This window comes from Hemitrygon akajei, chromosome 9 (assembly GCF_048418815.1).
Source record: "Hemitrygon akajei chromosome 9, sHemAka1.3, whole genome shotgun sequence".
NCBI lineage: Eukaryota > Metazoa > Chordata > Chondrichthyes > Myliobatiformes > Dasyatidae > Hemitrygon > Hemitrygon akajei.
The window spans coordinates 128,382,383-128,396,073 of NC_133132.1; the positions used below are offsets into that span (position 1 = coordinate 128,382,383).

Here is a 13,691-nt window from a genome sequence, read left to right on the forward strand (position 1 = left end):
TGCAGGATTCCCTAAAGATTAATTTGCAGGTTGAGTCTGTGATGAAGAAGGCAAATGCAATGTTAGCATTCATTTCAAGAGAACTAGAATGTAAAAGTAAGGATGTGATGGTGAGACTTTATAAGGCACTGGTGAGGCCCCACTTGCTATTGTGAGCAGTTTTGGGTCCCTTTTCTTGGAAAAGATGTGCTGAAACTGGAGAGGGTTCAAAGGAGGCTAATGAAAATTACTCTAGGATTGAATGGCTTGCCACAAATGAAGAGCATTTGATGGCTTTACTGAAATTCAGAAAAATGAGGAGTGACCTCATTGAAACCTATCGAATAGTGAAAGGCCTTGGTAGTATGGATGTGGAGAGGATGTTACCTATGGTGGGAGAGTCTAAGAACGAGGTCACAGCCTCAGAATAGAGGGGTGTCCTTTTAGAACAGAGATGAGGAGAAATTCCTTTAGCCAGAGAGTGTTGAATCTGTGGAATTCTTAGCCATGGGTAGCTTTGGAGGCCAAGTCTTTATGTATATTTAAGACAGAGGGTGATGGATTTTTGATTGGTCAGGGCATGAAGGGATACTTTGAGAGGGCAGGAGATTGGGGCTGAGAGGCAAATTGGAACAGCCATGATGAAATGGTGGAGCAAACTCAATGGGTCAAAGGGCCTAATTCTGCTCCTATATCTTATTTTCTTATGGTTGTATTGTCTTAAATCATAAATAATCAGCTGTTGGCCTTACAGCTGAGGGCAAGTTGAGAAGGCTTAACGTGACTCACTGCTACACCAAAAACTTCCTGACTGCTCCCACAGAATATGTGATAAGACAGGTATTTACTCAAAAAAAAATCTCAAGGGCTGCAGGGCAAAAGAAAAGGCTTCTTTCTGCACTCTGTGTTTGATAGACAAATCCGATTGATTTATATGTTAGACAAATCTGATTGATTTATATGTTAATGTTTCAGCATTAAAGTAACTGTATTTGCAAATTATATTAAAAAAGAAAAACTGGTTGCACCATTTACCTGTGTTTTTGGCTGTTGAAGTCCATAGGATAATTTAAATAGCTACTCACATGGTCTTGTTGCCTGCAATGAAAATTACCTTTATATCTTGTGCATACGTCACTATTTTGGGAAGTAGTTTACATTGCAACACCTTTCTCTCATTCAGTAAACTCAGTCAACAAGGAAGCATTGTTCGTAACAACTGTAACAACTAATAGAAGAGAGAATGGGGAAAAATGTGAGTACACTTTATTCTATCAGTTTTTTCAATTGTACATTTATTTCTATGATGATAGTACATAAAATTACAATCCAAAATAGACTATCTTCAATTTGTGATAGGCAAAGTTCGTAAATGGATATCTTTTTATAATAAAATATGTGATTTTATTTCCCAAATATGCACATTGGCTTTAAGAAGAGAACTACCCATCTGATAAGTGATCTGGTTTGGGAAGGGCAGTGTAGATGCATATTTCCACTATTCATTTCAGCATTTTAGTTTACTTTTCAACTTTCTTCCAGGTGAACCTCAGAAATAAGGATTTGCGGTTTCTCATGATTCTCACTTGCACTCTTTTGATATCAATTTCAACTGTGAGTAGACATTCTTTGTACTTTGTGTCAAGCAAATATTGCTGGTATCCTTATCGTTTAGTTTTAATAATGAATTAAAATAATATAACAGCTGGTGTGGTCTGTTATGAACGGTACATTACTTTTATTAACAGAAGGAAATAATCCTCCACATACATGCAATAATTTTGATTTGAATAACATTGCTTCAAATTTCATGCCTTTATAATGATGACATACCAAACATATTTAGTAGTAACTGGTGAACAAAATCCACCAATGGCAAATCTGCAAACTAATGCCCATCATGAAAATCCACAAAATAACAAATTGCAACTTAATAAATTACTCTAAATGCATTCAAAACTTCTCACACTATATATTTAGAAAATATTATATGTGTATGTGTGTGTGTGTGTATGCATGTGTGTATATATATATATATATATATATATAGATATATACATATATACATATATACATACACACACTGATGTTGTGTGAGACTATAACTAGAGGTCATGGGTTAAGGGTAAAAGATAAAATGTTTAAGGAGAACATGAGGGTGGTGAGAGACTGCAATGAGTTGCCAAACTGAAGGATGATTTCAACATTCAAGAGAAATTTTGATAGGTGCATGGATAGGAAGGGAATGGAGGGCTATGGTCCAGGCACATGTTGATGCAACTAGGCAGATTAATAGTTTGTCATGGACTAGATGGGCTGAAGGGCCAGTTTCTGTGTTGTAGTGTCCTATGATTCTACAACTCTATTACACTTAACACCTAAAAATTATTTTCAATATGGATTGAAGAAATTTTCTTTAATACTTTATGACATACATTGGGACTGATTTTCTGAGATTGGTGAATGGGATTAGTTTAAGAAACACTATTTTAGAGTGCAGGTGTGCTATTTTTGAGTGTAAATGGAGAAATCATCTTTGCCCAGAAACACTCAAGGAATCTCACTGATATCAATAGCTTGCATGAATTGGCGGTACCAGCCCTTCTGTTCCAAAACATTTCTGAAAGAGCAGCAGAGAAACAGCACAACACATCAGGTGGGCAATGCTGCTGTAATTGTGCTTTGGAATTGCCTTATCAATTGCTTCAAACTTCATATCTTTATGTCAATGATATATCAGAACTGTATCACAGTGACTGGTGAACAAAATCTATCAATGAGACAAGTATGAACTGACGGATATAAGGAAAATTCAAATAACAAAGACAACTCAATAAATACCTATCATCTGAGGTGGACAGAACCTCCAATAATTGACCAGGGAAGCTAAATGGCTTATAGTTCTCTGATTTTGAAAACCTTGGACAAAATGCAACATTGTCCATTTTGACTGAATGCCTTGGGCGACATTTAGAACATGGACCAGTAGAGTACAATAATGTTGCCCTAACTTTGCCCTATAATGTTGTGCTGATCTTTTAACCTACTCCAAGATCAATCTAATCCTTCGCTCCCACATTTTCCTCTCATTCATGTGTCTATCTAGGAGTCTCTTAAATTGCCCCAATTCATCTGTCTCAACCACTGCCCTATCATTCTGTTCCATGTACCCACTACTCTTCGTGTGAAAAATGTTCCTCTGACAATTCCCCCACCCCCATACTTTCTTCCAGTTATATTAAAATTATACAAATTTTCTTTGAGGACCTGGGAGGAAATGCACTGGCTACCCACTCTATCATCTTGTACACCTCTATTAATTCACCCCTCATCCTCCTTCACTCCAAAGAGAAAAACTCACTCAACCCATCTTCAGAAGACATTCTGTAATCCAAGCAGCATCTTGGTAAATCTCCTCTGCACCCTCTCTAAAGTTCTTACATTCCTCTTATAATAAGGCAACCAGAACTGAACTCAATACTCCAAATGTGATCTAATCAGAGTTTTAGAATAGAGCTGCAATGTTAGGTCGCAGCTCTTGAACTCATTCTCCCAGCTAATAAAAGATAACATACCTTATGCCTTTTGTAATGGGCTGGGTTGATCAAACCCAACATTTTGAATGTCCGGAAGTTGTGGTAATAAGTGTACAAGCATAATAAAGTAACTTAAACCTAATCCATTATCATAAAATAGGAAACATAAATAAACCACACTAAATACTACATAGCAAGTCACAAAGATTTCCAAAGAGATTTCAGGGCTTATGATTCTTAGTCACTAATTGATTGTTGTTACTGGGGCAACTCTGAATTCTGACTCATTTGTGAAACCATCCCTAGGTCACAGGTACTGTTTGCAATGTCTGGCCCTCAGCTGACATCTAACAAAGCCAGAAAAGGCATCCTGATAAATGTGAGCAACCATGAGACAAACAAACTCCTTGGTCTTTTGTCTCAACATGGCCTGTCTTTTTTTTTATCAAACACGCCTGTGTCCATTAACACAGTGTTCAGAATGCCCTTAGATATATATTGGACACTGTAATGGTCACTTCCTGAGATCTTGTCACACACAATATTCCATTTGGACTTACAAAAGACCATTAATATTACATATAATCAATAAACCTGAATCCAAAAAACAATCTACCAAGCTATCTTTCATTTTAAGGGTGCTGAGACTAAGAAAGAATCCAGCTACAGACATTAAAAGACCTCATGTGCTAAGGTTCAAAAAGAGTTGAATTGTCATTTCACGAGGCCTTACTCAGTACAGTTCAGTACACAGACCTCGAACAGAAAGGTTATCAGCCGAACAGAAAAGGCAAAAAAAAAAAAGATTCTAAGCCGTAAGAAAGTGTAAAGGAATAAGCAGACAATTATAACTAAACCTGGGGTGGCACGGTAGCATAGTAGTTAGCACAATACAGTGCAGATAACCTGGGTTCAATTCCCAACACTGCCTGTAAGGAGTTTGTACGTACTCCCCATGACAGCGTGAGTTTCCTCCAGGTGCTCCGGTTTTCTCCCACAGTGCAAAGACGTACCGGCTGGGAGGTTAGTTGGTCACTGTAAAATTTCCTGTGATTGGTCTAGGGTTAAATCAGGCGATTGTTGGTTGGTGTGGCTCAGAGTGCCAGAAGGGCCTATTCCGCACTCTATGATAAATAAATAATCAGAATTCCTTGTCAATGTATAGGTAGGAAAATCTGAAGAGAAATATCGAGAAGAAAACTAAATGAAAAGAAAAAAATAGCATGAAATTTATATCTCCAATGAGGTCACTTTGCATTAGAGCTGAATCAAAAAGCAGTGGTCAATTAAATTTTTTTGTAAGGTGTCTAAATGTTATTGTATCTATAATTAAGTTGATTACAGGAGTTATGAAAGAAGATCAATAAATTGCAGATTCTCAGTTTTACCTGATACTTGTGAAGCAATTATCTGTACTTTCATTTCATTGTAGTAATCCTGGTTTCAAATATGTCCTATATGCCTGTGGTTTTATAGGCATCACCTCTTTCAGATCATCTTTTCATCGTTTTAAAAGCTTATGAGACTGCAGAGAATTAATACATTTGAATTAGACCATAAGACCATAAGATATAGGAGCAGAAGTAGGCCATTCAGCCCGTTGAGTCTGCTCCGCCATTCAGTCTTGGGCTGATCCAATTCTTCCAGTCATCCCTCCTCTCTTGCTTTCTCCCCATACCCTTTGATGCCCTGGCAAATCAGGATCCTATCTATCTCTGCCTTAAATACACCCAATGACTTGGCCTCCACAGCTGCTCATGGCAACAAATTCCTCAGATTTCCCACCCTCAGACTAGAGTAATTTCTCTGCACCTCAGTTCTAAAAGGACGTCATTCAATCTTGAAGTTGTGCTCTCTTGTCCTAGAAGCCCCTACTATGAGAAATAACATTTGCCACTTCTAATCAGTTCATGCCTTTTAACATTCAGAGTGTTTCTATGAGATCCCCACTCATTTTCTTGAACTCCAGGGAATACAGCCCAAGAGCTGCCAGATGTCCCTCATATGGTAATCATTTCATTCCTGGAATCATTCTCATGAATCTTCTCTGAACCCTCTCCAATGTTAGTATATCCTTTCCAAAATAATGAGCCCAAAACTGCACACAATACTCCAAGTGTGGTCTCACAAGTGCCTTATAGAGCCTCAGTATCACATCCCTGTTCTTGTATTTTATACCTCTAGAAATGAATGCCAACATTGCATTCGCCTTCTTCACAACTGACTCAATCTAGAGGTTAACCATTAGGTTATCTTGCACAAGGACTCCCAAGTCCCTTTGCATCTCTGCATTTTGAATTCACTCCCCATCTAAATAATAGTCTGCCCATTTATTTCTTCCACCAAAGTGCAGGGCCATGCACTTTCCAACAGTGTTTTTAATTTGCCACTTCTTTGCCCATTCTCCTAAACTATCTAAGTCTCTCTGCAGGCTCTCTGTTTCTTCAACGCTACCTGCTCCTCCACCCATCTTTGTATCATCAGCAAATTTAGCCACAAAACCATTAATACCATAGTCCAAATCATTGACATACATCATTATAAGCAGCAGTCCCAACACTGACCCCTGTGGAACTCCACTGGTAACCGGCAGCCAGCCAGAATAGGATCCCTTTATTCCCACTCTCTGTTTTCTACCAATCAGCCAATGCTCCACCCAAGCTAGTAACTTCCCTGTAATTCCATGGGCTCTTATCTTGCTGAGCTGCTTCACCTTATCAAGCGCCTTCTGAAAATCCAGGTACACCATGTCTACTGTCTCTGCTTTGTCTACCCTGCTTGTAATTTCCTCAAGAAATTGCTGTAGGTTAGTCAGGCAGGATTTTCCTTTCAGGTGACCATGCTGGCTTTGGCCTATCTTGTCATTTGCCTCCAGGTGCTCCGTAATCTCTTCCCTAACAATCAATTCCAACATCTTCCCAACCACCGATGTCAGGCTAACAGGTCTATAGTTTCCTTTCTGCTGCCTCCCACCCTTCTTAAATAGCAGAGTAACATTTGCAATTTTCCAGTCATCCGGTTCAATGCCAGAATCTATCAATTCTTGGATGATCATTGTTAATGCCTCCACAGTCTCTCCAGCTACTTCCTTCAGAACCCGAGGGTGCGTTCCATCAGGTCCAGGAGATTTATCCACCTCAGACCATTAGGCTTCCTGAGCACCTTCTCAGTCGTAATTTTCACTGCACAAACTTCACTTCCCCAGCACTCTTGAATGTTCGGTACACTGCAGACATCTTCCTCTGTGAAGACTGATGCAAAACACACATTCAGTTCCTCTGCCATCTCTGCATCTCTCATTACAATATCTCCAGCATCATTTTGTTTTGGACCTATATCTACCCTCGGCTCTCTTTTACACTTTATATACTTAAAGAAGTTTTTAGTATCTGGTAATTGGTGATTGGTGATTGGTAACATGGATTTATCAAAGAGCCTGCTACTAAATGGCAGATCAAAGAATTTAACAGTAAGTCAAGTTGGTTAAATTAAACAGGAAGAAACTCCATAAATTTTCACCTAGAAATCTATATACAATCAGAAGGTTTGAAACTGTATCCTTTATTCATAAGTGTCACTTTTTTTTTCAAAATTTGTAGGAAAGTGCGGGAGGAACATCTGATAGTGGTAAGCAGTATGATGTATTTGCATTTTTTGTATCATCAGACGATCAAAGGATTATAATCAATGTACTAAAACACCCTTTTTCAGTGTTAATATATTGATATTCTTATACACCTCAGTATAGCTCATTCAAGAAACTGCTTCCAGTTGTCCTTCCAAACAGTGCATTTCGTGTAATCAACAAAAATTTACAATGACTATACAATAGAATGCAAGTACTAAGAGAAAGCTGTGGGAGAAATGATGACATGCAGAAAGTCTTTGTAAACCTTTACAAACACGCTGGAGGAACTCAGCAGGACTGACGAAGTGTCTCAGCCCGTAACAAGAGCAAGGATATTCTTTTGCATTTGTACAGGGCCCTGGTGAGACCACACCTGGAGTATTGTGTACAGTTTTGGTCTCCAGGGTTAAGGAAGGACATCCTGGCTGTTGAGGAAGTGCAGCGTAGATTCACGAGGTTAATTCCTGGGATGTCCGGACTGTCTTACGCAGAGAGGTTAGAGAGACTGGGCTTGTACACGCTGGAATTAAGGAGATTGAGAGGGGATCTGATTGCAACATATAAGATTATTAAGGGATTGGACAAGATAGAGGCAGGAAATATGTTCCAGATGCTGGGAGAGTCCAGTACCAGAGGGCATGGTTTGAGAATAAGGGGTAGGTCATTTAGGACAGAGTTAAGGAAAAACCTCTTCTCCCAGAGAGTTGTGGGGGTCTGGAATGCACTGCCTCGGAAGGCAGTGGAGGCCAATTCTCTGGATGTTTTCAAGAAGGAGCTAGATAGGTATCTTATGGATAGGGGAATCAAGGGATATGGGGACAAGGCAGGAACCGGGTACTGATAGTAGATGATCAGCCATGATCTCAGAATGGCGGTGCAGGCTTGAAGGGCCGAATGGTCTACTTCTGCACCAATTGTCTATTGTCTATTGTAATGTTGACTGCTCGTTTCCACGGATGCTGCCCGACCTGCTGAGTTCTTCCAGCGTGTTTGTACGTGTTGATTTGACCACAGCATCTGCAGTGTACTTTGTGTTTACTTTGTAAACATTCATTGGCTGAAGATGAAGATCACTTAGACCTTACGTAAAATTCTGAACTGAATGTTGTTTCATCTGCATGCCAGTGTTCAATTCTTTGTAATATCTATAAATATATTCTTTATAGATTTCAATATTTCACATTAAAGTCATGTTCAACTGGAATACAATGCTAACCTTGGCAATGCAGCATTTGTTTTATTTGTGAAAGGAAAATTACGTTTGACAAACCTAAAGGGTTTTTGAAGATGTAAATAACCAAGTAGATAAGATTTTCAAAAGACTTTAAATAAGTTACCAGATAACAGTCTATTACTATAAAAAAAATCTCACATGGATTTGAGGTACCACATTACTAAGAAAAGAACATTATAAATAAACAAACATTTGATCATTCAAAGCTGGAACAAAAGTTAGCCAATAGGCTCCTTGAACCTGTTTTGCATTCAGTAAGATAATGGCCAATCGGTCTTTGCCTCATAGGCACTTGCCCTTTCTCTCCCCAAAAACCTTAAATCCCCTGCAATTCAATTGTCCTCACTCTGCCTTAGGTAAGAAACTTCCAAAACTATGTCTCTGGTATTAAAAGCCCGAGCAAGAGGAAGATCCTCAACCACTGCCCCCCCAAACCCCATTGATTCTTCTGCATTTCAATATCCTCTCATTATCTAAATTCAAATGACTTCAGGTCAATTGAGCTCAGTTTTTCCTCCCCTGTTAACTTCATCCCTGGAGTCAACCTGGTGAACCTTGTCTGCACTGTTTCCAATCAAAGCATATCCTTCCTTAAATCTGGAAATAAAAATTTATGCATTACTCACATACAGTTTCACCAATGCCCTGTAAAATAATCAAAAATTTCTACTTCTGTACTTCTCAGCCCTTGAAATAAAGGCCATTTCATTTGCCTTCCCAATTCTTTGTTGGATCTACATACTCCATACACCTTGGTGTTTATGCATGAAGATTCCAGATCTTTTTATATCATAACATTATGTAGTTTTACCTTGTTGAAATAATAATTTTCTCTCTCATTTTTAATCATAATTTGATTTTCTTAAAACCATAAGATATGGGAGCAGAAGTAGGCCATTCAGCCCATCAAGTCTGCTCCACCATTCAAACATGGGCTTATCCAATTCTTCCAGTCATCCCCACTCACCCGCCTTCTCCCCATACTCTTTGAATCCCTGGCTAATCAAGAACCTGTCTATCTCTGTCTTAAATGCACCCAATGACTTGGCCTCCACAGCTGCTCATGGCAACAAATTCCACAGATTTACCACCCTCTGACTAAAGTAATTTCTCCACATCTCTGTTCTAAATGAATGTCCTTCAATACTGAAGTCGTGCCCTCTTGTCCTAGACTCCCCTACCATGGGAAATCTTACCTAGTTAGTCGATGATAAAAAAAAAAGAGTAGAAATAAACAGGTGTATAAACAGGTCTCTCAGTAATAGAATGCCACAGGGAACAGTACGGGTCCTTAGCTACTCACTATTTATAATAATAAAACAAAAACATGGTATCCGTGTTTTCTGATAACATGAAGCTAGCTGAGAAAGTGACTTGTGAGATAGACATGACCATCAGATTTTTGTCTGGTTGATTGTAAATAAATAAATATGCTGTCTTAGCAGCAACAGTGCATTGTACTCCACATCTGATGCTTATTTCATTGAAAATTGAATTCTTGTGGTAGAGTATAACTTATTGACTGAAATATAGTGGGATTACCTCTATGGCAGGGGTTCCTGACTTTTTTTATACCATGGAGTCTTAACATTAACTGAGGGGTCTATGGACCCTAGGTTATAAACCCCTTCTCTATCAATTGGCATGCTTCATTTAGTAAAGAATGCATTGTGATTGTATCTCATTTCTCTAAATTCTATTGAGTACAGACCAGTCTTGTTGAATTTTACCTCACAAGACAAACCTTTTGTCCTAGGAAACAATATAGCAAATCTAAACTACACTACTTCTGAAGAAAATACACTAGCAGCAGCCAATCTGCGCACAGCGCTCAACATCTGGTTTCACACAAAGCATTACAATGTTAATGCTGGACATTATGACCTGGGACTTTATCTGAGTACAGGCAGGGGAAGGTATTAACTGTATTTAGGTCATTAATTTGACATACAGGACATTCATTTCTCTGACTCTTGAATCCAATTTGTTATCTATTTGTAATGATAGATAGAAAGGTAGGTAGATCGATACTTTATTGATCCCAAAGGAAATTACAGTGTCACAGTATCATTACAAGTGCACAGATATAAATATTAGAAGAGAAGTAGAAAGAACAAAAAATAAGTTACCACAAACAGTCTAATAAGATATCAATTCCCCAGCAATATGGCAGATGGAGAGTGGAAAAATCTTTGAGCAAGCTAACTGCTCTGTTGTGCACAAAGGCATGGCCATACAGCAGTCAGCTATTGAACAAAAAATGTTTCCATGCCACGTGACCTGGTTTCTCCCCCATAATTGGTTGATTCATCTCTCAAGTGGTTTTTCAACCAGAACACAGTCTTTCCATACACCAACATATACTACACTCACACTACTTTAAAAATATTCTTTTTCACAACTATTCCACAAAATCAATAATTTATATGTTTGAACAATTTTAGAACAGCTAGCTGAAGTTGATTTTATCTTTGTAAGATATTTAGAATTTGAATTAATATTATTTTTTGTACACTGTACTATTTCAGGTCAATTGAGAATTTACCATTATAAATACAAATGTAAACCGACATGTTCTCGCTCTGGTAAGTTATATTGCTATATAAATGTAAATTTGAATAACTGCTCTGATTTATTGTTTTATTAACTTCACATCTTACAACAGGGTAAAGTGCAATCAAAATGAAAATAACATTCTTTTAAAAAGACAGTGAATTGAATTGAAATGAATTGAAATTGAATTGAATTGACTTTATTTCTTACATCCTTCACATACAGGAAGAGTAAAAATCTTTATGTTATGTCTCTGCATGAATGTGCAATGTGCAAATTATAGTAATTTGTAATAAATAGTATGTAGAGTAAGATATACAACAGAACCATCAAGATAGCTTAGAAATACAGTTATGTCAGTGTGAATTAATCAGTTTGATGGCCTGGTGGAAGAAGCTGACCTAGCTTTAATGCTGCAGCACCATTTCCCTGATGGTAGCAGCTGGAACAGTTTGTGGTTGGGGTGACTCGGGTCCCCAATGATCCTTTGGGCCCTTTTTACACACCTGTCTTTGGAAGTGCCCTGAATACTGGGAAGCTTACATCTCCAGATGAGCTGGGCTGTCTGCACCACTCTCTGCAGAGTCCTGCGATTTGAAGGAAGTACAGTTCCCATACCAGGCAGTGATACAGCCAGTCAGGATGTTCTCAATTGTGCCCATGTAGAAAGTTCTTAGCGTTTGGGGACCCATGCTGAATTTTGAGATGAAACGTTATTTCAGGCTAAGAGTTAATGTTTAGATCAGAATCACAGCCATATTTCATATTTTGGATTGTGTAGCAAGACAGAGAGTTCGAAAGAAGGGAGCGATGGTTTGCCTAGTGGGAAATAGAGTTCAAAAGAAATGAACGGGGCAGCCGGGACAATCTGCACACCACAGTTCCTGAAGAGATGTTGGATTGTGCATAATTAGGCACTTGGCAAGGGCCAATAAAAAGAAGGTAGGTTAAGTGGAGCAGTAATTATGCGAATGGGCCAGTGTCAGAGTGGGGAGTTAAGACTTTAGCTCACAGAGACTTTGGCGAGGGGACGCCGAGGCTGTAGGTAGAATTTTTTTGGTTAAGTTTTCTTTCTTTAGTTAGAGCAGTGGGGTGCTCAGCGGGAAAGTGGAATGCTCTTCTCGCAGGATTTGGGGGGGCAGGGAGACCTCCAGTGTCACTGATTACTACACCTGCAAGAAGTGCATCCCACTGCAGCTTCTAACAGACTGTGTTAAGGAATTGGATCTGAAAGTGGATGAACTTCAGACCATTTGTGAAGCTGAGGGGTTGATCAACAGGACATACAGGGAGGTAGTTACACACAAGGTACTGGACACAGGTAACTGGGTGACCATCAGGAGGGGGAAAGGGAATAGCCAGCCAGTGCAGAGTACTCCTGTGGTTGTTCCTCTCAACAACAGGTATACTGCTTTGGACAGTGCTGGGGGGATGACTCTGCTGAAGAAAGCCACAGTGGTCAGTTCTCTGGCACTGTCTGACCCTATGGCTTGGAAGGGAAGGGGGAGGGTGGAAGAAGCATTCACTAGTGACAGGAGGTTCTATAGATGGGAACAATATTCCCAGATTGTTTGTTGCCTCTCAAGTGCCAGGGTCAGAGACATCTCAGACTGAGTCCACAGCATTTGTAAGTGGAAGAGTGAGCGGCCAGAGGCCGTGGCCCATGTTGGTACCAATGACATGGGTAGGATGAATGACAAGGTCTTGCAAAGTGAATTCAGGGAGTTAGGTGCTAGGTTAAAGAACAGCACCTCCAGGGTTGTGATATCAGGATTGCTACCCATGCCATGTACTAGTGAGGCCAGAAGTAGGAAGCTCATACGGTTTAATATATGGCTAAGAAGGTGGTGCAGGAGGGTGGGCTTCAGATTCTTGGATCATTGAGCTCTCTTCCAGGGAAGGCGGGACCAGTACAGAAGGAATAGTTTGAACCTGAACTGGAGGGGGACCTAATATCCTAGCAGGAAGGTTTGCTGGTGTAAAGGAGGTTTAAACTAGAATTGCAGGACAACCAGAACACCAGAGCAGATAGTAGAGTGGTTATGGGGAAAGATGTTGTTAAGCTTATGTACAAAGTCAGGAATTGAAAGGTTGACATGGTGGGACTAATGTTTTGAGTTGTGTATATTTCAATGTATTGAGTACTGGAGGAAAGATGGATAAGCTTAGGGCACTGAACAGCATATGGAACCATGATATTGTAGCCACTAGTGAGACCTAATGCATGAGAGGCAGAACTGGCAGCTCAGTAATCCAGGGTTCTGTTGTTTTAGACATGGTAAAGCAGGAGGAATTAAAGGGGGTGGGATGGCATTACTGTCAGGGAAAAATGTCACGGCAGTGCTCATATACCAGAACTCTGTAAGACCATAAGAGTTAGAAGCAGAATTAGACCATTTGGCCCATATGGGTGGAACTGAGGAATAAGAAAGGGATGACCACATTTATGGGATTATATTATAGGATTTAGAGGAGCAAATTTGTAGAGAGATCGCAGATTGTTGTGAGAAACATAAGTTGTGATAGTAGGTGATTTTAACTTCCCAAGTGTTGACGGGGACCCCCATACTGTAAAAGGGCTGGATGGAATAGAGTTTGTCAAATGTGTTCAGGAAAGTTTGTTTAGTCAGTACATAGAAGTCCAAACTAGGGAAAGCGCGACAGTAGATCTCCTATTAGGGATTGAGACACAGCAGGTGACAGAAGTCTCTGTAGGGGAACTCTTTGCATCCAGTGTTCATAATACCATTAGTTTCAAGAT

At 39.5% G+C, this 13,691-nt stretch overlaps 1 protein-coding gene across 1 annotated transcript in view; it reads left to right on the forward strand.

The window, feature by feature from the left end:
• The first annotated feature begins 1,164 nt into the window (after positions 1-1,164).
• Positions 1,165-13,691, forward strand: part of LOC140732818 (adhesion G protein-coupled receptor F5-like) — a 60,378-nt gene continuing 47,851 nt past the window's right edge. Inside the window, exons 1-4 of the mRNA XM_073055449.1 lie at positions 1,165-1,234; positions 1,522-1,593; positions 7,115-7,142; positions 10,906-10,962. Of these exons, the coding sequence (XP_072911550.1) occupies positions 1,223-1,234; positions 1,522-1,593; positions 7,115-7,142; positions 10,906-10,962 (169 nt within the window). The 5' untranslated portion in view covers positions 1,165-1,222. The remainder of the gene's footprint in view (positions 1,235-1,521; positions 1,594-7,114; positions 7,143-10,905; positions 10,963-13,691) is intronic.